General features: G+C 37.5%; 1 protein-coding gene across 4 annotated transcripts; it reads right to left on the bottom strand.

Annotated features, from left to right (window-relative positions):
• On the bottom strand, window positions 1–24,425 carry BRDT (bromodomain testis associated). Of its 4 annotated transcripts, none has more exons than XM_066192477.1 (20): window positions 24,295–24,425; window positions 21,981–22,222; window positions 19,737–19,874; window positions 18,866–18,995; window positions 17,865–18,037; window positions 16,411–16,782; window positions 15,285–15,413; window positions 14,926–15,114; window positions 13,464–13,651; window positions 13,100–13,389; window positions 12,904–13,017; window positions 11,228–11,353; window positions 10,324–10,391; window positions 8,934–9,096; window positions 8,078–8,190; window positions 6,613–6,754; window positions 4,768–4,841; window positions 3,526–3,743; window positions 2,076–2,232; window positions 1–1,345 (listed from the first exon to the last, which is right to left on the bottom strand). In XM_066192477.1, the coding sequence occupies exons 2-20, from the start codon at window positions 22,170–22,172 to the stop codon at window positions 1,277–1,279; spliced, it is 3,045 nt and encodes a 1,014-aa protein (XP_066048574.1). In that variant the 5' UTR covers window positions 22,173–22,222; window positions 24,295–24,425; the 3' UTR covers window positions 1–1,276. The 4 variants fall into 4 exon arrangements, with proteins under 4 accessions (XP_066048574.1, XP_066048573.1, XP_066048575.1 ...); XM_066192476.1 differs by having other exon boundaries at window positions 24,218–24,425; XM_066192478.1 differs by having other exon boundaries at window positions 24,209–24,425.
• Window positions 24,426–26,338: the final 1,913 nt, after the last annotated feature.

The raw sequence follows: 26,338 nt of genomic DNA on the forward strand, positions 1-26,338 counted from the left end.
TGAATGTGAACTGCAGTATTTTATTACAGGACAAATAGCTTTTAACAAGATAGAAACTACAAATGAAGGCAGGTCACTTTTGATGTGGATATGAAAGACATCCTAACAGCACTACTTTACATTGCAACCCATCTTTCATCCCAAATCTCTGTCCTAGCCAAGTCCTCACCACAACTGGCAGTGTTCCTTTCACTTTTCATCCAGGAACTTGACAAATCTAAGTTCTCTGTAGGGAGAGTTTTGAGTGGGAGGCTCGATGAGATCAGTAGTCTCCAAAGTGGAGTGTGGAAAGAAAATATTGAATACTAAGTTATAAATTACAAAATAAAATAATAAATAAGCAGAGTTAAAAACAAAACCAGAATTTAAAAATATTAAAATGTAATATTAAAAATATACTAGAACAGTGGAATGTTGTATATAATTTATAAATTAGTAAATATACATGTCTTGGAGTCCGTGTTTAAAATATTTAAATGATGGGGTACATGACGAAAAGGGTTTGGAGACTACTGAACTAGATTGTCTGAAGAGGGCCCCTTCCACCCAGAATTTCTGTAATACACATTGTGTTTTGGTATTCATTCCATAAAACAGTATTTTTTTAGTCCCATATTAATTTTCCATAGCTGTATATAATCAACAAGAACGTGTGGTTTTTACAATCCAGTTTGTACCTCAGACAATTTTTCAACATTAATAGTATCTTGCATCAATCAGAAAATCTTTCAAACTTGAGTCAGTTTGCCATAGTTTCTTCCTGAGAAGAACCAGAACTATGTGGCAAACATGTTTGCACCCTTAGCTAAATGTTATGTTAACATAAAATACATTAAACACATCAGACCTTAAAAGACATGCAAGTACATAAGATTTACTGCTGAAATTATAGAGTTAATAGAAGCTTTTTTTATGATTACAAGTAATGTTACACAACCCTTAGACAGCGTCACTTTTAGAGAGATCTTTTTGTCACAACCCAGGTTTTGTGCAGGTGTGTCACAGTAAAGTGATTTTTAAATACCATATATACAGAACAGATGAAACTGTAATCAAAGGAACAACTCCATTCCACCGTAGCAGACTAGATTACATGTTATAAACAAACAGTGAAAAGAAATAAATCTTGTGACACTTCAGGTATTAATGAACAAGCTTTTAATACAAAGCATTTTAAAGGAGATCTTTAAAGTGGTCTTAACATTAAGATCCTAACTAGTACAAAACTGTGCTCTTTGTAATAGTTTGAAGTTAAATTCTATATAAACTACTGCTTTCACTCAAGGTATTCTTCGAAAGATGCCATAATATCTCTCTGCAGATTCACATCAATTATCCAAGCTGTCTGCAAGAAAGCAAACAAGTGTCTTTTCAGAGCAGTCAGACATTAATGAATACTATGCAGGTCAAATACTTAATGATTTCAGAGAAAACTATAAAGCATCTTCTCAAAAAACGTATGTCTTCTCTGTTATGCAAGTTTGATTGTGCATGTTGTTGAAGCCCTCAGAAAAGAGCTGAAGGATGAAAGCTTCAGTTGAACTTGTCTGAATCCAGCATGGTTTCACACTGGTACTTGCATTCCATTGTATGAAATGAATTTTTCAAAACTATGAATTTTAAAAAAATGTTTAATCTAAAAAAGGGAGCAATTAAAAAACATTAATTACTGTCACCAATATAACCAGTTAGTTTTAAAAAGGCTGAGGCCTGGTATTTCACACCAGAACAGTATGACTAGCACTTTTGTTGACATGGAACACATTAAGGAGGATGGACAGCTTGCAACACTCAAGGTGTGAAATTATTTAGAGGGCAGGGACTCCTCTTCAGAACTTTATTTTACCACACAATTATTCTAAGCTTATGGAGTACTAGGACAAATCACATAGCTTTTCATATGATGTCACTTGAAGACATACTTTGAGTTTCCTATTGCATTTTTTGGATTAACTCTTCAGGTAGTACTCTTGTTTTCAATCATTCAGATCCTTTGAAATAAGGACCTGATGTAATATTTGTTTATTCTCTAGTAAAGTTGAAAAAAAATCATGTTGCAAGCGTCAGAAACTTACTGCTTCCTTCCTCCTGCATTCTTGTTCCGTTTTTCTAGCCAAGATACGGTCTTGATCAAGGGTATGTTGTTGAGCTTCAGGCAGTTTCTTATGTATTTCTTTTCCAAGCTCACAGTCTGTTGCTGCCATGGCATCCAATCCTGTGCTTTCATGGCCCCTTTAAAGACAAGAGAAGAAATCAGTGTAGGATAACAGTTCTTCTTTTTTTCATAACCACCTGATAGAATTCTGCAAATCATTTAAATCAGTGCTTAGCACTTAAAGTGTGGTTTTCTTTCAATGGTTTCATGGTGATTTCCCGTCACAAGAGTTATGTGCACACAATTGTTGGGCTGTGGTAGGTCCATGTTTCCTGTGTCCCATTTCTAACTGTATGCATGCGGGATTTACAGATATGCTACACAAAATTTACATACATTTGCTTTGAAATTCTTTATTTTCTGTTACTTTCTTGGCCTGTGATGTTTTTCTTCTACCTTCTTCCTCTTCAATTAGTTATTTGACGTAGATTTCACTAACTTCTGAACCAGGAGTACACTCTTAAGTCTCTCAAATGCTCTGATTATTAAAATAAAACAATCCAAACAATTGAATTTTTCTAATACAACCAGCAATGGGCAAGTGCAGGAGAATTTAGAAACCAGCTCAGATTTATCTTTCACAGGGTGAAACAGGCAAGGAAAAAAAATGCATACTACTGGAGAGGGAAAAATTGCAAACAGAGTTTCCAAAAGGTGGCAAACAAACTCCAGGATATTACTGTAATGCAGAAATTAGTAGCAGTCACTTATCCCATTCAGCATGACCACAGACCTCAGGGCACTGCCTGAAGCAGGAGCTGCAAGCAACTAGGGAAGAATACTACAGGCAGGAGCTTATTGAAAGTGCTTTTCTACAGCAATGCAAAAAATTCTGCTGTGTGAAGTAGTGCACCCTGGAACCCCTGTTAACCCCATGCTCTTGAAGACTAGACTATCCTGTATCCCCTTAGGAGAGCACTAAGATGAGGACATTCCTGGCTACAGGTACAGGAGAATGGGACAAATGTGAACTCTGGTCATGAGTGCTCCAGGGTACCAAAACCCCTCACCTTAGTACCCCAAAAAACCCCAAACTCCCCTGCATCAACCCCACCCCCAAACAAACAACCCCCCCAACAAACAAAACAACACAACAGCAACAAAAACCACCAAAGAACCACACACCAAATCCAGAAGCAAACTAACAGCAACAACAAAGAAAAAAATTTGGGAAGTTTCTCTGACCACTGAAATAATACTGATTTGAAGAGAAAAAGCTGCTTTGTGCATTTTGCATGCACAGTTTCGCTTAGCATGGTACAGGCCCCCAGTTTCACCTGACATGTGGCAATTACCTAATCCAAAGCCCTTGTTCCTGAAATAATTAAGCCCCCCAGTACCAGGTGGGCAAAAACCAGAGTAACACTTACACAGAAGTGGTTACAAACTTTTTCTTTTCTCGTGGAAGATTTTGCAGCTCCCTCTGGGCTTGCACAAGAGCCCTTTTTGACTCCTGCACTTGCCCACTCCTCTTTAATGCCGCGTCCCTGAACTGATTGAAGCTCTCAGCAGATGCTTTTATCGGAGCTGGAAGCTTCATCGCTTTACAGAGGCTGACCCAGGAATCTACAGTCTTCAGTTCTGTATCCTGAAGTTATTAAGAAAAGGAAAACACAGAAGAGGAAAAAATTACTCCGCAACTACGTTGCCTGTTTAGTTCTTACATTAGCACAATGTTGTTTGGCTGGGCCTGTTGGAAATATCTACACCAAAATATCCTTCCTTTGGCAGAATGTTAGTGCAAACACAGCAATCTGAGCAGATTTTGGTGTGCTTTCTCATCAACGTTGCAAGTCTTTAGCAATATGCCAATAACTGTCAGCATTTGTAGCTATTCTGACCATTTAAGTCTACCTCTCCACTTTTTTTTTTTAAGAAAACATGAATTCACAAAGCTGAGTTTACACAAGATCCATTGACAAGGTTTTAATACAGAGAACATCCATCTAATTTCTATATGCAATCCTTACATAACAATGGTTTTATATTAGGCTTGTGGGTTTTGTTTGTTCCCCTGCGGCATTTTCTTCACAGCATAAACCAAAATAAAACCAGCATTCTTAAGAAATCCTGCTTCTAGTAGAAGCATGTGCTTATGAAGGAAATACATATTTTTGGAATTAAATTCAATATGTTACTTAATAGCTTTCTAAAACCTAAGGGCCTAAAGAAAAATCCTAGAAACATTTTAGTTATATATATTCCACATTACTTTTATTTTTGTTACTGAATCAGTAAGGGAAAGCACACTAATAACTTGGATATCAGAACTAGATCAAGGAACACTAGTTCCCTGTTGAAATATTAAAAGTAGATGAAACGTGACATATTTTAATATGGCAACATGGGCACATTATACATATATGTGTGAGTGTATGCATGTATCTTATATGCTTTACCTTCTGCACTGAAGAGAGGCCATAGATTTGTCTGATTTTAGCACTAAAAATGAGATAAAGCTGTACAGATTTTAACAATGATAGAGGCCTATTGTACACTAAATATCCCAATCGTAAAAGAACAGATTTTTAGAGAAGATCCTAGGTCAGGGAGTTATTCAACTTATTAAATAAATTCAGCCTCTTCTTAAATAGAACTTGAGCACCACTTACCTTTCTTGGAAGAAGTTCAGACACTGGCTCTAGTATGTTTTTATCATTAGATTTATCATTGGGTGTACAGTGACCTGATGGAAGAAAAAAAAGGCCTTTTCAATCATGTTAATTTTATAGACTATCCTTTCTCAAATTTAAATTATAAAACTTTAGTCATTTGAGGAATTGACTTAAAAGCTTACAGTACAGTTTATTATTTGCTTCAGAATGACAGAAACTCTCCCAAACATTTCCTAAGCTTAAGCTGAACTGGACCACTTCTCTCCACTCTTGGACAGGAAAAAGTATAGTTGGCTCAACTATAGATGAGAAATTAACTCCAGGTTAATTCTAGGAGAGGTCTCAGCAGAATGCTCTAAAGGTTTGGACAGGAAGCCTCAACACAGCACTTTGCCACTTACTTCCTCCCCTTCCCACCCAGCCCTCTTTCCTTTTGATTTCAGCATTAAGAGAGCCTGATTGATCATGCAAACTCATTTCACCTAAAGCTTTCAACCCTATTTACTTTTTTTAAAAAGCAGATAGGTCAGCCATCAAGGTCTAGTCTACAAATTTCCAGTAGCCTACAGATAAACAAATAGTCCATGCTGTTACCTTCTTAATTATTTGAGGGGAAAAAAAATCCTCAGACACTCTTTTCAAACCAGAGATAAAACGTGTTGTTTCTCTCATTCAGCAACAATCTTTGTTGTTTCTCTCATTCAGCAACAATCCTTTACTGTAGTTTGAGATGTTTCAGTATTTAAGTAAATGTTTAATAAAAAACTTCAGATAATATATTGGCTTTGATTTTTTATTTATTATGCAAAGGCTAAGTTTTTGAATGTTTGAATTCAGGATTCAAAGTATCAAACCCTCCGCCAAGTTTGTTATTAAAGGGGTTTTCAGAAAGACCTCACAGCCTCAAAACTTTTAAAGTGAAAATCCTTAGCTGAGGCCATGTACCAGTTTCAGCCGCTGGGGCAGTAGATGTATGGCTTGGTGTGTTAAGACCCTAAAATGAATAGAAATTCATGGAGAATTAAATTTCCATTTTTCAAATTGCTTTAATACATTGCAACTACTTCGCATCATTCTTTGCCAAAAAAAAGGAGTTCATCAGTGAACAGGCTCTGCCTTTTAATTTCATCAAGTTTTCAGAAGTTTCTTCCCTCCCTGTAGAGGTGTTCTAGAGGGCAAAGAGTAAAGGAGAAACCAAAACTTGTTGTGTCTGGTAATACTGGACACACGGAACATGGATGTTCAGTCAATTCTTTAGTTTGAAATATGTATGAAGTACAGAATGCAGCTTTCAGAGGGCCAGTGTTCTTGTAATAATTGCAAGTTTATTCCATAGTGAAAGTCTCTTTGACATCGATTTGCTGTCAGATCCTTGTCACCGAGAGCCAAACATAATAACTCAAAATACACACAAAGTGCCCTGGGAAAAGAGCTCCAGCAGGAGCTGGAAGCTTCTTCTAGCAGCTTCAGCAAAAGACATTTCAAAGGCCAGTAAAGTTTAACAGATGGAAGCATCAACTCTCAGACTTCATGGAACACTGGGTTACTTATCCTTAGTACTACATTCAGAAAACTAAATTCTTAAAACAAAAAGTAATTTATAATTTTCTTTATATATTTTAAACACAGAACAAGAACCAAAAATCTGTTTAATTTCACTTTTTTGTTGTTGTTTTTAAGCAGCAAATTAAAAAGAGCAAGGGAAAACTGCACACCCACCATGATCCTGCAAACTGATTAATATACAAGCGTTCAGCGTGACATTTCTTTAAACCAGTTTCATAATGCATTTCTAACTTTGCACCCCTGATAATGGTTAGTTTTTATTATGACATTACATACTTTGTTCTTGACTTATGGATTTTAAATCAGCAGTTCTCATGCTGGTCTTGTTTTGAAGTTTATTTGATTTGTCTAGATGTCTTGTTTGCTCAGTTTGTTTACTCCAGTCAGCACTGTCAACTTGGAAAATGGTGTTGGACACCTAGAAGAGAAGCTAGACTTCAAAATACGTTCTTCATATTACTTGCGTTTAGCATATGGGGATTCTTATTATACAGCAACAGGATTAAAGGTTTAGAAGCTTAGAGCAGTAAATTCTTGCAGCTCTAGCTTCTGCAAACACCAGGGAAGAAATAGATTTCATTCAAATTATGTTAACCAAAGCAAGTTCATACATCAAGACTCCAGATTTAGAATATGCACAGCTCAGCCATCCCAAGTGATGGAGTGGGTAGAACATGAGAAACTGATACAAGATCTTTAGCCCTTAATATTGTACTGCAGAATAAAGTTGTCATAAAGGCTGGAGCTGCACTCCAACTTGTGGATCAGGGTAAGGGGTAACTGTGATCTTCAGTGTAGTGGTATTCTTTTCTCTGCAGGAGAAAAGAATTATTTTCTCTATTGCAGGATCAATCTGTGTAGTAATCTCTTGAACTAAGGACAGTGCTGCACAAACCTGAGTCATAATTTGCATTACCTACTACCTTGGACAGTGGACACCAATAGGAAAGGGTGAGCTGCTTTTCATCCTTACTTGCAGGACACATTCTTGTGCTCATAGATTCAAGAGGCAGTTTCTATCCGTTGCCAAAAAAGAAAGCTATCACAGCCTGATTAAAGCAACTAAATTTTCAACCACATTCAGAAAGATTAGTGACCATCACAGGATGGAAGTGATCATGCTGCAGTTACATCAATAACTTCCTTTGTTCCACAGAGGCCCTTCTAAACAGGATAATTTCCAAGAACACATTAAGACAGAACTCAATAGTAATTAAATATTTTACAACCTCATCTAGACCCTGAAAGCCCCAGTTTCCATAGCTTTAGGAAAAGGTATGAAAAAGCAACACTCTTTCCCAGTACAACCTCTAGACCCTCAGTATTGCTGAGTTTGTGAAATTGATATTTCTACAAAACCAAAACATATATTATAATCTGCCTCTTTTGTAAAGCTGTTGGCTTACAGGGTAGACTTTTAACCTGTGAGTGTGCAAGGATTACTTAAGTTCAAGCTACGACCCTGAAAAGAAATAAAATAAGCTTCATAGTACACAATAAACGTGATCAGCCAAACTTTCCCTTTGTGTTGCAAGCCAATAGGCAATGAAGTAATACCCTGTTAAAGGATAAGAATCACTTTATTATCGGGGTTTTAGAAAGCTTTTGTTGTGAACCTTAGATGGCCTTCATCACATCAAATTCAAGCCTGAAGTATTGTATTACACCTTATTTAAAGGGTAAGAACATGCTTTACAGATGCTGTTTGAAATTAATTCATTGGAGAGAAGCACGTATTCACCTCTGGAAGAACATTTCTAAAGTGGGTGACAGAAGACTGATTTGTCTTTGGAGGGTTCTGAGGAGTTTGCTGGTCTGGAGCATCATGCAGAGCAGGTACAGCTGAGATTTTACCTGAGAAAGAACGCAGAGTATGATTTTTCCTCTATCATGGAAAATGCAGTCCTACAGCTCAAAATTAGGTCATTGGTTAGATCTGTGGAGTAACTCCGTATGGAGATATGTATTCTAGCCACGTGATTTAAGAGAGTTATTTTTAATTAGTTTTAAATTGATTTCTCAGTTAATCAGCTACCAGTTCATGCTGTCTTCTACTAAAATCTCAGAAGTGTCTAATGTTATTAGACTTTTTGAAATGAGGGAGGAAAAAGAATAGCTCCTTGGATCAAGTTCCTAAGCAACTTCATGTATCTGATGTGTCTAGGCAACAACAATCAGTTCAGAGGACCTGTGGCACCAAGCCTTACATTCAGCTAATAGGCATTTCAGACATGAACTTGGGTAACAGGCATGAGTTTAAGTATCTAATCCTGCCTTAAGGTGTTCAACACTTCCTGTCACTCCAAGTCCATTAAGATATCCTTTTCCATCTTATTGAAGGAAGAATGAACACCTCCTGGTTTTAATAGCACTCTGCCCCACCACAAGAGTCTCAGCAAGCTGAAACCCCTAGCCAATCCTCAGTGCTGCTATGCTTTAATTTACATCATGCTCTTTGGTAATCCATACCCTGCAAGAACTTTTTTCAGTTATCCACTTGCCAGCCTCTAAAATTCCAAGTTAAGCTTGTTGGGCAATACAAGCATCCTGACAACCCTTCTTTCCTCAGCAGTCAAATGCAGCTATAGAGGTATTACCTGAGAGAGTCTGAGCATTTTGTTCTGATGGATTAAGTGATCTACACTGAAGCCTTTGGAGTACATTAGGAGGTGGCTGCTGCAGTTCAGATGATCCATGATTTTGCAAGCTGCTAGCAAGAGAGGAGGGCTGTGCTCGCAGAGCAGCATTGCAGGATGTTCTCTGTAAAGAAAGTGGTATTCTCTATAAAGAGACTGCAGTAGTTAATACAGCCAAATGTTTTTAATAGCTACTGGATCCTCTTTCCCCACCACTACCCATTTCCACTGTATTGGATTCAGTACCCCTTGCATTGTGATACTGATCCATCATTTTCTAAGCACTTTGATGACAAAAAGCCATGAGGTAAAGTGCACTCACTGCCTTGGTCTGACAGGTACAGAAAACCCCTGAGAACAAAATGTAATGTGAGAATTTCAATTATGATGTTTGTTGCTACTCAGAAGCCCAGAAAGGGGCTGTTACAAATGACCAAGCTGAAGCTTATTTCCTGGATCCTATTTTCTCAAGTTTGTTGCTGTCATTCTGTCACTGCAGAGGCTGCAGCTCTCAAGCAAAAAAAAGGGTGTTGCATAATTCCTTCCCTGAATCTTTGCTTATGAAGATGCAGAAGGAGCAGCTGAATAATAAATTTGCAGCCTAGTTTCCTGTACTTTAAGGGAAAGTCAGTCTGTTGCAAGGCGAATGAAGGTTTGGCTGTGATTTTGCTTTGAAATTCAAGGTCTCTGTCTCTGGTAGCTTCAAGGGAAATTGTTAAAGGCAGCTAACCTTGACAAGAAATAACACCCACTGTATAATACAGGAATAGAGCAATTCAACCTAAGAGGCATTAAGAATTATTTCTAGATAAAAATTACTATTGGTTCCAATAATACCATAACAATAAGCAACCTTATTAAAGTATCCTGAAAATAAGTGGTATATTGTACAATTTACTTATTTTCAGGTGTAGAAGTGAGGTTATTAATAGATTAAAAAACATTTAAGTGGAGCTTCCACTGTTTGTTAGGTCAATTCTCCACTCAGAAAACGATTTGGAGAGTGTTTGCCTTTTTTGGGGGTGGGTGGGGTATGTGGAACATTCTGCACTTCTTCATCAAACACACGATCACCAGAATGATTATAAAAGGTGAAAGCCTAAGAAGCTCTCCCAGTACATATATGTACTATGCAGATGCATAAGGTACTATTAACAGCTCATGGGACATCTTCATATCAATCAGTCCTACAGAACAAATAGCATTCAAGCCATGTTCATTATTTCCTGATAAAGTTGCATCATTTCTATTACCATTGTATGTTAAAAAATAACTTGAACAAAATTATTTGTGTAATAACTTTGTAATTTGTTTAGGGCAAAATTTTTATATCCATTCCAGCCAGGTTTACCTTAGACTTTTCCACAGAAGCCGGACAGTTCTGCCTGGCTCCAGTCTGTTTTGAACAGGTTTCTGTGACTGTAGATACAGTGAGGTGAGGAAAAAAAAAGGGGATGGAAAAAACCAAAATCAGTCATTCACGTACATTTCATTATTCACACATACAAGCTGTGAGTTGAAGTTACACCTAGAGTCAAACCTCACAGTGAAAGAAACATTCTTATCTTGAATACTTTGACTTGAGCTCAGTGTGTTAAGAGAACTTCTCCCACATATAAAAAGACACCACAAAGACTCCTGCAGGATCAAGGTCTTCATTACCATTGATTCACTGTGTTTGCTCCCCCCACACTGCAGAGGGTTGAGCCTCCCTCTCACCTTATACCTCATATGGAGATCTACACTGTAAACCTCCAGTTTGGCAAATCTATTCTGTCCTAGAAAACCAAAGAGTTCTGTGTACAGAGGAACATCATTCAGTGTCCTGCTGCTGTAATATTGAAACAGTTTAAGCACCAGGGTGGATTTTGGCTCTACAGTTAATGCTGTAGGCACTTTTGTTGCTCAGACCAGAAGATGAAAATAAAGTGAATCACACCTTTAAAAAGGGATCAAAGCTACATGAGTAAGCTATAGTTTGATAGTCAAATATCCAGGTTAGATACAAAGACCTTTTGCTAGCTTTTTTTAGTCCCTAAAGATTTTAGCTGTTAAGTTGAATGAATGCAGTGGGGTTTGGTTGTTTTGTGTTACCTGGAATCTCAATATTAAGGCACTCATTTCAGAGCACTGGAGTTAAGCCTTCAAAATGGAGCAAACCAAAGATAACTCAAATCCTTAGTAAGCATGTGGAACAGTAGATGCTAAGAGAGAAGCTATTTTACCTACATAAACACAAAAATAAGCTTTCTAACCTGATTCAGAATCACTGCTATCTGAGGAGCTAGAATCACTGCTAGTGCTGCTGTCAGAATCTGAGGAGCTGCTACTGCTGTCACTCAGTCTGCTTGGCCCCGTGCTTGACTCAGCATTGTTTTCAACTGCAGGAGAAAAAGAAAATATTCAGAACAACCTGCAGTGGAGCATTCCTCCTATATAAGACTATGATCAACCTTGTTAGGCCTATTCTCCCATGTAAGAGTTCATTTAATTTCACTTCATTGTCTACTGTCCATTTAGCAGTGGACTTGAAAATAGAGGTTTCCCTCTAGAGAGGAGAGGAGTGAGATTTACTAGCAGCAAGCTAGTTGAATGAATGAAAAATCCAAGGAGAAGCTGTAGTCACAAAATCTACAATTACGAAGTCAATTAAAGCTGTACAGACTTAAGACACAATTCAAGCAATTTTCCCCCATAAGCTTTCCTGTGGTTAAGAGCCTGTTTCTGTGCATGTTGCTGCTGCCAGACATGCCTGCAGAGTTCTTTATCTACAGCCAGCTCTTCTTTCGCTAGCCGTGTGCACTCCCAAATTGCCATCTTTTGCCACCTCCCCACCATCTGACTATTTTGCATCTGCAGGGTTGATTTAACATAGCTCATAATGATTTTGCAGTCAAACCATTTTCAAAGAATTTGCTCTGTGGAAGCTTCGAAAATGGGAAGTTACATGGAAACCTGTTTCCCTGGACACAAGCTCAGATTTAGCTCATGTAAACAAGCCAGATACCAGTTGTAAAGATTTTCTGGCCAGCTTCTTCCCTCTCCTCACAACATATAGTTCATAATGGATTTCAGCTGCTTCTTTAAACTTTTTTTGTAGGATATTTTCAAGCCATTACATATATCAGACAGGAAGACTTGACTGAGCTAACGCTAGATACAAGTGTCCCTGTGTCTTCCAGAGCTGCTTCTATCATTACAGCTAACTGATTTTACATAGGAGTTAAATAGATAACCAGTGGAGGGCAATAATAGCACTCACTATTTTAATGAGAAACAGCTTGACTTATAATAGCAGCATCAGCTGCATTGATCCATTTTCAGCCCCTGATGAGAACCATCAGTAAGTGTACAGCTCAAGTACGCACTGAATTTCTGCCTTTGATCTTGAAATGCATTATTGCCTGAAAAACTGGATTATTCTCCTAGGACACTTCCTTAAGTCTAAGATATCACAGCACTCCTGTCACTGATACACAAGCTTTGTTAGCATGACAGCATCAGTGACACTGTTACATAACAATTATTACTAGAATTGGTTATACTTGTGACTCTAAACCACAGAAAATGAATTGCAAACAAATAGACTGTGTGACCCTCCACAATCCCCACCATGTTTTCATATATTAGCATAAGGGAATTCTTCAGTGTCCCTTAATTGCTGAAACTGTTACCATCTTTGCCAATAATAAAGTATATGGTGCAGGAATAAGGAAGCTGCTTTAGACAGGATAAGTAACTGACCAATTTTGCTGCTGTGACTCCAGGTCACTCAGCATAGAAAGAATCTTTAGACTAGCAGTGGACAGCTTAAGACTCCAACTATTCTGAGGAGAAAGTCCCCAGATGCCTAATAGGACTAAAGCCCAAGGGAAGAATTCCACTCTAAACTATTTCCATTGCAAATCAGTAAAAGTGAGAGGCACATTACTCTTGAAGCTCTCCTTCTTTGGGTTTAGTTGACCGTTGACATCCAGTAGTCTCTTCTCTAGCTCTTGTTTCCTCTTGAAATTAAGTTCTTCTTTTGACGTTGTTGGCTTTTCAGCTGCATGTGGAATAGAAGTTAACATGAAAGCAAACCACAAAGCAAATCTAGTGGCTTTTAGAACATAATTTATGCTACATACCCTGCTTTCTTTGTTTCTTCCTCAAACAGGTTGCTACATATTTCTCTAGTTCTCTGAGTGTTGAAGCATTTAAAGTTTCAAAGTCTATTTCTATCTCATCAGGGTTAGAGTTCCTCAGTGCAGGTTCTCTTGACTGTATTATATGGACTACTTTCCCAAGCTTATCTCCAGGGAGTTTATTTATGTCCAAACTCAACTGTCGTTTTTCATCATAATTCATAGGTTTGGCACCATCTTCATCTTCTGACTTATGTGCCAACACGGCTTGCTGCATGGTTTTCTTTGATTGACTGTAGGAAAAAAGTATACTGCAGTAACAGCAGTTTGAAATAATTTGGCACCCACACAAATTCCCCACACTTACATGTTTAAAGACAGCTTTTTCTTAGATTTCTTCATGTATTTCAGATTTTTCTTCTTTTGAATCAAGCTTTTTATTTCAGCTTTTTCCTTGTTCTTTCTTTTCTTGCTTTTAGCCTTCCCTTTTTTCTTTTCTGGTCTAGATAAGCATGCTTTGGTCAAAACCCACAACTGCTGGTGAAGAGCTTCAAGCTATCAAAAACAAAAAGAAAACAACAACAACAAAAAAATCCAAAATGCTGGTCATCTCAGGCAACATAGAAGGAACAATAAACTGGTCCTAAATATCACGGGAAAATTGTGGCAGCTGAGTGGATATTAATAGGATGTTTGCTTTCCAAACAAGATTTATTTTCCAAACATTTTACTATATTGTATCTTAGTCACAGATTATGCATCCAGAAGATGTAGGACTGTTTATTTTATGCAGACATTTCTAACAGCATGTGCCTTTTAGCATTCTGACAGGAGAACAAAAACACCCCCTCCTCCCCCCCCCAAAAAAAAAGAAAAAAAAAATCATTGTAGGAATTTCCAGCAGCCTCTCTAATTTCAGGAATTTGGGATGGACATAAATGCCTCATTAGGTTATATTTCTACAGCATTGCTGAATCAGGCAAGTGGGACTGGGCCCATGTATCTTATTTTGCAATATAAAGTGGCTAGTTGGGGCATACTAAGAATTTCTGAGAAGAGCTTAACAACTTTGTTTAAACCTCAGGAACTGGAAGATGGTCAGATGATGAGATTAGAAATCAGACACACTGAAATACCTCACTACTGTAAAAGTTGGCTTGTATGCTTGCATTTGTCCTTCTGCCTACATTCATAAATTGATGATGCTAATCTGACAAGGACCAAAAACTGTCCCCTCATTTGACTAACAGAACAAATGTTAGCTTTCCCCAGAGTTTATAGATACAGCTGCAACAGGTTAAAAAGTTATGTTCAAGCAGAGGCAAACCCACCCCACTTGTAACATGAAGCATGGCTTTGCTTCACTGGTCAGCCTGAGCTACCCTTCTTTTCTCTCTCACACTGCACTTTCTGGAGAAGAAATTAATGACTTGCTTTAGTGTGGCTCAAAAGAGACTGAGGGAAAGAACAATGCCTTTTGACCATGTGAAAGAAATGATCCTGTTGGAACAACATGCCACTAAGCTACACATGTAGTGCCTGGAGGTTCTCATACCACAGGAACACAGTTTTATTTTTTAAAGAAGTTTGAGAGCCCTCTGAAAAAGTGGTAGGCAAGAATAGTAGAACAATTGCTAACCTTGTACTTGTTGAGGCATTATTTGTTTAACATTTGGCAGCACTTCCCAATGGGAATAAAGGTTCGTATTAAAAATACAAGTTACTAGAATCTTTTAAAAACTGATTTTTGTTGCTAAGCCTTGGAATAGACCATTGAAAGTGGTGGCATTACCAGAGGATCTTAAGTCACACACATTACTAATGCTTACTTTCTCCTGAAGCTTTTTGAGGTGCACTTTTCTCTCCTCTTCAGAGTCTTCAGATGATTTTTCTTCTGAAGAGTTATCATCACTACTTTCACTGGAATAAGCTTCTGTTATTTCTCTCACAGGCTGTGGCAGGTGATCACTTGCAACAGGTTCATCAGGAATTTTAGCAAAGTGCATTTCAAAAACATCCTGAAGAGTCAGGTTTGGAAACAGCATAATTTTCAGATTTCTGAAATTATTACACAGCTACTACTTGTAGAACTACACAGCAACACAGTAATTCAGTAATATTAGCAGATTCTACATCAGGGCATGAGATGAACTATTCCTTTTCAAGCCTGACTTAAAATATAACTCACCTGCAGTTTTCTTGCCATAGCAACTATTTCATGGTCTGAAGAATTACGTTTGTAGAAGCTCATGAACATTAATCTAATATCTGTAGCAAATTCTTGTACATCATTATATTCGAAGTTATCCATTTTCTTCTAGAGGTAAAGAAAATTAAGGCACACTTAGTAGACAGAATCACCATGAACTAGCAGAAAGAAAGAAGGAACAAGAATTTTAACATATATATTCAGGTTCAGCTTGCATCAAGACAGTAAATATTATTTAAAAAATTATGGAAATACCTTTGTCTCATTTCAACATTGCCTCTTTAACAAAGTAAGATTTTCTTCCCCTCTCTTTTAAACGGATTTAATTGTACTTGCTGGAAGGACTTCACAGTACTTTTGCAAAGTTTCAGGACTTGGTCAAAACAACAATGTCTGGGTGGTTTTGTTTGGTACTGAACTCGGCATCTGGTTTTGATTCTAAGCATGGTACTTACACAAAGCTTATTCCATAATAGCTGGAGTCAAACTAATAGACTAGGAATTGGGAAATAACCTTTATAGGTGTGTAAGTCACCTTTCAAGATAATTCAGTAAGCTATTAAAATTGAACATTCCCCAAAAAGTAGAGTTCAACTGAGCTAAATACTTTACCACATACAAATACACCCAGTGTTCACAGAGCACTGTCCACATCTCTCCATCTAGAATGGTTGCTTTCCACTAAAAAAGGTGAAACGCCTAATATAAACATCCAGTGTAGAAGTTGTAGGGCACTTTGCCAAGAATACTGAGATTGAGGGAAAAGCAGAAGTTGACAGAATTGCATTTCATTTTATAGGGCATTAACAACAGCACTGTGTGTACAGAAATATTTAACATGTGGCATGCTTGGAAGGGCTTCATGGAGACCATACTTCCCTCACTATCTATATGAGCTTTTTCAGCAGTTAGGTAGATTAGCTTCTATGTGTCACAGTGAGACACAGAAGAATTTCTCCAGTGACCTTGGCTAAGTCTGAGAAACAAATGTATCTGATTTCTAGGCGCCTTATGTCCTTCATAGGAGAAGCAGCTTTCATGACACCTTTTCAGCTAACACATTTAAAACCTTGTAATTACACAAATTCCCTAGAAATACACTTACTTTAATAGTTCCTAGGTCTGTAGGATATTTGGCAATGGCTTGGTTCACACCAGTAGAGGAAGATGCCATATCTACAGGTTTTATGAAAGGCCATGCATATGCTGCATGTTTCTTTGAAAACATTTCTTTAAGTATTGCATTACAATGTTTTAGCTGTTCTGACAACTGGATATTTTTAATAATTCCAGGTGGCTGTTGAGAATCTGAAAAGGATTTCTTCAGAAGCTTATTTGTTACCATACTTTCATTTTCACCTCTATATGCTTTAACAGCTTTTCTTTCACTAAATGTTGCAGAAGATTCACCACTTGCTGTGACTGTTGAAGTAGTAGGAGTTGTAGTGTCAGCCTTCCTTTTCACACCTTTTTTTGCCTAAAAAAAAGGAAAAAATATACAAGTGTCCAGAACAGTAAGAGAATGGTCAGTTTCAGATTCTTCTCTTGTGCGTGTGTGTAGTCCAAAAAAAGTGTCAGGACTTCTACTGCTATTGAAGTCAGAGCAGAATGCAGCAATTCCACAAGCTTAGATTAAAACCTACAACGTATCACAAGACCAGCACACCAAGATCCATCTTAGTTGTAAAGGAAAGAAGTAGATGTACTGTAGGTCAGGCTGTGGTCAGATTTCAGCCATTTGTGAAGATTCCAGGAAGCTGACAGGTTATGAAATTACCTGCAAGTTGACAGCCACAGGAAGGGGGAAAACGACTGCAACTCATTTTAGGCCTGGCTGAGGGCCTTATGTACACTGTTTATCTTGGTTTTTCTTTAACTTGTGTAGTGTTTGGTTTGGAAGCCATATAATGTGTGCTTTGTCATCAGTACTCAGATCCTATGTGAGTGAAGTGTAAATATACACTATAGGAGAGCCTGGCAAAAGTGCCTATTCCTCATTGGAAGAGCAAAACTAAAGCTAAGTCAATACAGGAGTGTTTTTCAGATGCTCACATACAACTCAGATTGAAGTAACAAGAATTGCTTTTGTGAGCCACAAACACCTTCCAGGCTAGTTACACAGTGTTTAAGCCAACATGCTAATTTTTGAAGAATCAAGCATTTGATTTACATAAAAACTGTGAGAAATTATTAAATAGAACTCAGAGCTTTATTTTAGTACTAAACCCATTATCATCAAGGCGAAGCCTGCAGAAGTGTATACGGTAATACACTTCAAGAATGATCATCTTAATTTTTTTGAGAACAACATATTAAAACCACATTTCTAAGAAAAGATGTGCCAAGCATTTATCCCAATTTCTGTTTAGTTTCTAGAATTAGTACTGGCCAGTTATTTAGTGGAGACAGAAGATTTAATGGAGATCTCTTACTATCTTCCATTATAACAAAAGTTTCAAAAATGTACAGCAATAAGCATGGCTCCTATGGTTTTGCCACCAGTGCCTGAAGGAGTAATTGCAATATGTTCCTTTGTAAAAGTTATTTGAGGAAACTTACTTTTGTTATAGAGACTGCAGCTGGAATTAAAGCAGTCAGCTGAGCTGTAGACAAAGGAGCCAGTGTAACCTGGTGTCGCTCTTGAGTCGTCACTGGAGGCTGCTCACTGCTTTCAGCTTGTTTCTCATTTGTGCTTTGTTCATTTGAAGTCCCAGGGTTGGGCTGCCACGTTTCTGGTTATTTTAATACAGGACAGTTTTAGGAGTTAAGTCTTAAATGTTGCAGTTAATTTCTTTCATGGTCGAATTGACCAGTTGTCAACATAACCACTCTTCTATACAGGAATGCCATAAATAAATACAAACAAGAGTGTTTGTTACTTACAGCAACATTGGTATCCTCCTCTAGTCACACCATTAGTGCTTCAGCTAGGATATTGTGCCAAGTTACACATTATTTGGCTTCAAGAAAGTGTGGACTAACTTCAGACCAAAGATTAAATAGGCATCATACTACACTCTGTATATTGTAAAAATGTTCTTGCCAATGAAAGTATCAAGTTGTTTTCTACAAACACATAAAGACCAAGCAGCAAAGAGTGCAGACTGAAACAAGTAGGTTCATGCATCCTAAGCATAATTAATACCTGCATATATTGCTTAGCAATATTACAGATCTCTTCTACTGAGTTCTGAGAACAGTTTAGACCAATGTTTTCCTGTGTTTGGTTTGGCTGATTAGATTATTCATGTCTTTTTCAGCTGTTATTCTGTTTAGTTCCCACAGATGTTCACGCCTATTAGTTCATATAACACAATGCTGAACAGCATGACAGTCTCTGAAGTAGAAGTCAGTTCCTTTTCTAAAAAATAAAAACCCTTTAAATTTAAAAAAAAAAATCTTCTAAAGCCTTTTAGCAGTATTGTTATTTGACTGATTGTCACAACTCAACCCTGGAACAATTTGGGTGTTCTATACTTTTTCCACAACAAAGAGGATTTCCTTTTTCCAGTTTTGCTTGCTTAACATACTACAAATTCAGCAAATAATACAGGCCTTACCTTCTGTCTTCTTTCCTTTTCTCCTTCCTTTATTGAGACTCACTAGTCTTTCTTCTGGTGGCATATGGGCTATTTTCTGCATAAACACTTTTTCTAGTTCTTCGGCCATAAACACGATGTCATCACCTGGCTGCAAAATATGGTCAATGCCGTTCAGTAAAGGAGAGGCTGCAGTAATGGGAGCTAGCTCATAAAACAACTAGGCCAGAGAGTCCTGCCTCAACAGATTGAAAAAAGCCAACAGTACCAGAGAGGTCTAGAAATCACTGCTATCTCTGGCCCTGCAACTCACTTTAAAGCGAATTTCTTCACCACTGAAATACTCCCTCTCACTGTCTCATTGAAAAATCCTCCTTTGCATACTTCTACAGCAAAGGCCAAAGGGGGCAGATCTGCAACTCCCTTATTTACCCCTGTGTTCTGAAGAAGCTGTTGAAGCTCAAAGATAGTAAGACACAGCCAACATATACCCAGGCACAGGGAGATGCTCACATTTCTTTAGGTTAAACTTGTTGAAGGAACAGAGCATGGCTCATGGCTAGAGCATTGCTAGCCTTGGACTTGTACAGCAGTCACATAATGCTTGCTATTCATGAGCTCTGCAGCTAAATCCCAGAGATTTTGAATGTGGAGTCCCCGTGCAGAAAAAACTATGCACTCAGTTGTTGGAATGGCAAGCAAGACTTCACTTATGCGTCCCCAGTCAATCCTAGCAAAAAAGCCTCCTCAACATTTCAGAGAAAATAGTTTCAAAATAATAATGAAAATGTCAACTAACTTACTGTGTGTTCTAATAACCATGTTCTTGTTTTAGACATGTTTGTATCATTCAATAGAACCAGTTACTGGTAAGAGTTGGTGTCCCACATACCTTGTTATACATGTAGCAGTTCCAGAACATGGTTTTAAAGTCTTCAATACATTCTGCAGCTCTTGTGTAGTAATTGTGTTCTAGACGCTTTTTTATGGTGCCTAAGTCCATAGGTGTTTTTATGATCGTGTAATAATCCTGTGGTATTAAAAGACTAAGTCACCAAATATATCTTAATATTAGAACATGAAGATTTTTACACATTCAGTTATGAAAGCCAAACTGAGAGGATTTAATTATATTAGAAGCAGCAATTTATTTAAAGGAAAACCTTCCCCTATAGTCATAGGCACCAAAAATGTAGGTGTTCAGGAAATCTTCACCTTATATTTTGTCCTTGTTCTTCCATGTAACATATATGTCATTCAAAGCCCCAAAGAATATTTATTTCAAAGGGCTCCAGAGCTCTATTAGTAATAGTACTTACTAAAAGTATATGCACTTCTCATTTGTTATGTCAAAGCCATTTACACAAAGCAGCACTCCAGTTTACAGAACAGAGGAAAAAGAAGCCAAACTTCAGCAAAGTATCAGTCACTAACAAAAAGAAGCTGCCGAGTTCACAATTGCTGTCCAAATACTTCATCCCTGGCCATATTGGCTCTCCTCTTAGGGTTGGCCTAGTGAAGAAGTGGCAATATGACTGAAAGTCAGCTAGAATGGGAACTGTCATGATTATTTTAGTAGCATAGCTAAAACTTCGTGAGTGAGACCATGAGGCTGTTTCCCTGATGGTGCATTTAAGGAACTGGAATGGGAATATCCCCACTAAGTTCACGTATACATCGTAACATATACATAGTAATTGTACAAAGTAATTACTTCTAGAGTTTTCTATAGCTATCCTAACAACCTGTTTTGGTGAAATAAAAAAGCTAAATACATCAGAATGCAGGCTATTTAATTTATCAAAACAAAAATGCAATTAATAATTAAGTTGTCCATTCTGCATCTTCTAATATTTGGAGGAGAAATGCAAGGGGCAAATACTTTTATTGTCTTTGCCACAGAGCCAGATATTTGATTGTTACTGTGCAATGTCTGAACTTAAACACACTCTGAGAAGTCAAGAGGCTGCCTTAGAAATCCAGGGAGGCAGAACTGGCCTGAAGCCAACTGCAAATGTTGCCACAACTCTGACGGAATGCCCCTTAATATTAACCTTAACTGACAGCTACTTCCAAGAAGGAGAAAGGGTAAGAAAAGACACAGAGATAGTCACTCTGACTGTGCTTTTGTACAAACTGACCAAATGAGTTTATCACAAGAAACAGCCAAAGATAAAGGCTTTTGTCTGCTCTAAACAGAACCAGTGAATTAGTAGAATTAGTCTTGAAAATTTGTGAGAAATAAATACCAATGCTTAAGCTGTTGGAGGAGGAAAAAAGAAAATAATCCAAGGGAATGCAGAATGGTTTTATTTAACACCTTTCTACTACTTATCTACCGAGAGCAGTATCTGATCTGAAATGGAAATACCATTGTGCAAATCACCTATGTTTTCATTTGACTGAAAAGCATCCTAAACTGGAGTCTAAAAATACCTGGATAAAAACTAGGTGTCACAAGACATTATAGTCATGTATTTTGTTATAATTAAATTATAGCATAAATAGCATACAGTAGAACAGAAAACAAATTTAAGCGTATCTTTATTTCATGGAAGGATGCTCTTCCACTATGGTATGATGAGAACTATAGCTTTTTATTTCCTTATTTTTGCAAGGACATTTATTTCCTCTAGAAACTTCAGAGAAAAATGACTTGAAATCGACAAATATTATAGGAGTAATGACTTCTCTGCGACAAAATGGTTCCAAGTTTGCCTGTTTACGTTGGGGTCGATCAGATCTGATTTTTCATCATAAAGTATTTGACATTAAGGCTGCCTAATATTAAAAAAAATACTCAAAGGCAAAATAAAATAATAATCATGCACAGTGTCAATAAATATGTCCAAACCAGAAGACAAGTCTGAACACCAATATACAGAAGCTCTAAGAGACCTGTTTAAACATTATTATTATCCCTTAAAAAGACTGATTTACTGGTTTCAGATCAGAAAAATGAGCAAAAATGTAGCATTTCCCTAGAAAGAAAACACATTTCTTGTAGACTTGGATTAATGACAGCATTCAATAGCAAAAATAGTCTTCCATAATCTGTTGCATTAGAAAAAAACACTGTTTAACAATAATTCACATAATTTACATATTAATACCCCAGTTCCAAAATGGTTCTTACAGGCAGATTCAGTGCTGCTGCATCGACAGGTTGGTGAAATGGCCAGGAAAAGTTGTGTCTCCACATGGCTCTCATGACCACTCTCTGTAAATACTGAAGTTGGTTTGTTTGACATCCACTACTTTTGTTATTTATGTATTCTGGTGGAGGAGGGTTAGTAATAATGGAATGGTGCTGGCTTTGAACAGACATCTTTAGCGAGTTTGTGCAGCCACTTGTTCAAAGATCATTACGCATTTAACCTGAAGGGAACAGAACAGAAACATTCAGTGAAGATATCTAGAGTTAATGCTGTTTACATGTTCACTTCTGTTTGTAGAACATCAATACCATAACTACAGGCATACCTTCATGTTCTAAGCAAGACATTGATTCTAAAGTGCAAATTTGGACATACAGTACCCCTAGAGTCTAGGGATGCATACTAGCTTTCTCCTAAAAAATATGATAGCCTGCTTTTCATAACAGAATGAAGTACTTCATGAGGTGTGAAAAAGGTCATAATAAGGTAGATATCTACTGTAATCAGCACTCTGCTAGAAAAGTACATAAGGCCCACTCTTACAACAGTTGCAGCATCCCAGCAGATACTGCTGATCACACATCTTATATTTTCATTTGTTTATTTCAGCATTCAAAGCATACCTCTTCTGAGCTCCTGAAGCCTACACCTTAGCTAATAAGAGTGAATACTATTTGCATCATCACATATCATTAGCTAAACGCTAATCCTTTCACCAAGGTATCTATCTTAGAAGGGAAAGATCCAGACACATACAGGATCTGCCTCTCCTATAACTGGGCAGCATTAGAAGAAAAGTTCTGAGGTAGTTTTAAGTACCTCATAACCCAGCCAAGCCCATCATACACTATTTTCAACTATTAGGACACACTATCATTTTTTTCTGCCAAAACCCCCTACCAACTAGATGATATCAAGTGCAAGCTGTCCACCTTCCCCATCCAAAGCTCCAAGGCTAGAAATGGAAGACAGGAGCAAAAGAGTGCAGTTTGAACTTAGCAAAAAATCTTACAGCAACCAGCAGATAAGTAACAACATTTGATACTTAAATAAGAACATAATGTAACATCTAAGCTCTTGAATATTTTGTAAATCAGTACAGTAGAGTCTAGAATAAAAAGCTCAAACTTGGCATCAAGGGTGCCAAGGAAACCAAGTTTTGTGTGTATAACAGCGTCTTAGGCCTAGATGCTTAGCTTTTAAAACCTTAATTTATGCTGTGAAAACTACGTTTCATGCTAACAAGAAAGCTAAGACTGTACCTTCTAAAGACAGACACAAGTCTGTGTTTTGGTCAATTCCTCCTTTACTACCTACTACTCCATCTCCCCACAGAAAAGTCACTGAAGACTCTTCCCTATCTTAAAACTTATATTTGCATACTAAAGCAAAAGTGTGATCAGATTCCAATCAGTTAAGTTTTTTGATATTTTTCCAACCACCCCTTCCCAGCTCCCTGTGTCCTTGAGCTGCTGAATCAGGTCCCAAAGGCCAAGTAGTCTTAAAAAAAGAAGCCTTGAGTATTTCCTTAAGACCCAATTTGAAGTTTTAGCTGACCTGATAGAAATGTGTTTTTAGTTTAAGAGTAAAAAGCAAATAGCTTACATGAATTACATTGCTAGAAAAGCCAAGGCTTTTGGCAAAATATCACATCTTATGAGAATCAAATTTTTGTCCTTTTTTTGGTGAGATTATTTGCTATCAGTGAGTGCTCTCTGAAAGCATGCATTAAAGAGCCTGCTGAAAAGACATCTCTTTCTTCCTGTTTTAGCTCATTATTACAGCTACCAGCATAAAACCTGTATACATCATATACTAGTCAAGAATAGCAGCTTGGAGACATATTAACATACCACATAGAGAGCAAAGGCAGACAGCATACCAGTTTCTACACACTAAGGACATTTCATTCTTCAAAGCCTTTCTAACAAATTTTGTTTAGGTGATTGCCAATAAGCACATTGAAGATTCATAAATAACATTGGAACCTCCCTTAGATAATTACATTAAGGCTACGCAGAACAGAGCACAACATTCTTATTGCAAGTAGCACCATCTCTTCTTTCAAAAGGATAACTATCTCCATAAAGACACCCATAAAACAGCACTTCTGTATGTTTAGGACCTGTCTTGAGATACATGAAACAAACCTTAGTTTTAAAGACAATCCATATAAATATTAGGTGTTGAGAAAACACTGACTTACAGCTCTTACCATAACCAACACCAACCACTCTTGGGCAATTCAGAACTAAACTTCCACCCTCAAAGCAGATCAGTCATCTTTTTTACCTTAATTTTAGTGAAAGCTACAACTCACTTCCTTCCCTCTCAAAAGGTGAAGGAGGAAGAGAGCTTTAGAAGGCAGACAGAGTCTTTATGACCTACTCACACCCTCATCTTATTCTCTAGCAATAACTCCATCAAACACCCGCAACCCTAAGGAAAACCTGCCCTATCAATGGTTCTCATTGGGAAGTTATCAACTTAAAACAGGAACAGCTGCTAAGGGCTAAAACACACAGGTTGGTTGTTGATACTAGATCTGCTCTCTCACTAGCCAATAAGATGGGGTAGTGAGATGCAAGAAGGGGAGTAGATGTTTTTATGTGAATTTTGGTTTGATTTTTCTTCCTTTAACTTCTAAGCCTTAAATTTGACATGATGGGATTGCCTATGTTTTATCAATTATCACTGGGTTATGGTATAGGAAGAGTGCATAAATAGTACGTCTGGTTAGGAGGGGTACACTATTCATATTTCCCTTTACCCCACAGATTCATTAGTTAAATTAAACCCCAAATCTACTTAGTTAATGCACAGTAGTATAAAAATGAGGACTAGGTTGTTTCATGATAAATTTCATTTGTTGTCATTAAAACCACAAATACTTGGAATTTAGCCAGCTTATTTTGAATTTTGGCTGTTGACTTAGCATTTTTTTCTCTACGTACATCTAAAAAGCTTCATCTCCAGCATGCTTTAGTACAAGGCAGGTCTGAAAAATCAGATTTATATTTAATTTGTTGTTCCATTCACATTTATGCCCCAACTCAGGATCAAAACCTGCTTGGATTCTTATCATGAAAGTAATTAATCTGCATTTTTTTAAAATTCCCTTATTTTTTTTTTCACCAAGATGTCCTGGTGACTTTGAGACTGTTGCTTTGAGATTGCTGCATCACCCTCACAAACAAAATCGAAACCTTGTGATTGAAGACTTTATTTTAATTTATAAGAGTTGAATTGTATTTCACAAAAATATTCACTTTCAGCATGTTAAAATTAGTGAGAGCATTTAAAGCACTGCTTCACCTAGTGAATGCTGTATGACAGGACCCTTAACTTTGCAAGTAACAATACTTAAAGAACCACTGGAAACAGTAACAGGAACTGGAGATCCCCACAAATAAAATGTGATTTCAGGAGTCAGCTTTGCATCGCACTAAGACATAGAAATTGAAGTTAATGACTACTGCTTTATGTCTAGGCCAGATATGGCTCTTGGATAGCTCCCTAAATTTGGAATAACCCTACTAACTTCAACAGAGTTGCCTTAGGTTTTCATCAGGGTAAATGATAGGAAAGGGTCATTTCCTTTTGCTGTTACCTCACTGTATCATTTCCCCAGATATTTATAACTTTGTTCATCTGCAACTCTATGGCAGAGTACCCGTGAAAGTTGAACAGGTATGTACAGGAAAGACAGTGAAAAAAAATTCATCTGTCCCAGAAAGTTGCACTATTCCTGCTTTCTTTCTCACCCATTAGATTGTTCTCACACCCAGAGAAATCTCACACTTCATTCACTCAGGCTTCAGCTAGTGTCCAACCAAGAGGCTATTGCAGAATGATGCCTGACTGGGGACATATTATATCATATCATCACCTGATGCAGCTGGCAACTATCTATTTCTCTCTCTGAAAATGAATTTCTAAACTCTTTCATTACAATTGAGTCAATTATTTCTGACATTCAGCTGCTGAGATGCTCCTTGCACCCCTGCTGTGGCTCTCCTGGCTTTCACCAGCCTGTGAATAAGCAGCCTCCTCTTCCTTGCTCTCCCTTCTGGCACTTCAGCTTCTCACCCAAAACAAACGTGCCCCTCCACCTGCTTTGCTCCTGCCTGGCCTCATTGTTCATTGGATTGATAAGAGATATCTCCCTACTCCTTGGATCTTCCAAGTTTTTTCTTTTCCCATAGCTCCTTAATTAATTACCTCCTCAAAATAATTTCAGTGTGGTCCAGCCTTCATTTTTGATGGCCTCCTTGTTCCTGTGCTTACAGAGATCATAAGTGGATGTGGATGTGGGGGCTGCTCTGCTTTGAAAGGG

The sequence above is a fragment of the Chamaea fasciata genome, unplaced genomic scaffold (assembly GCF_029207755.1).
Source record: "Chamaea fasciata isolate MVZ Bird 193981 ecotype frontalis unplaced genomic scaffold, bChaFas1.0.hap1 SCAF_10, whole genome shotgun sequence".
Lineage (NCBI taxonomy): Eukaryota > Metazoa > Chordata > Aves > Passeriformes > Sylviidae > Chamaea > Chamaea fasciata.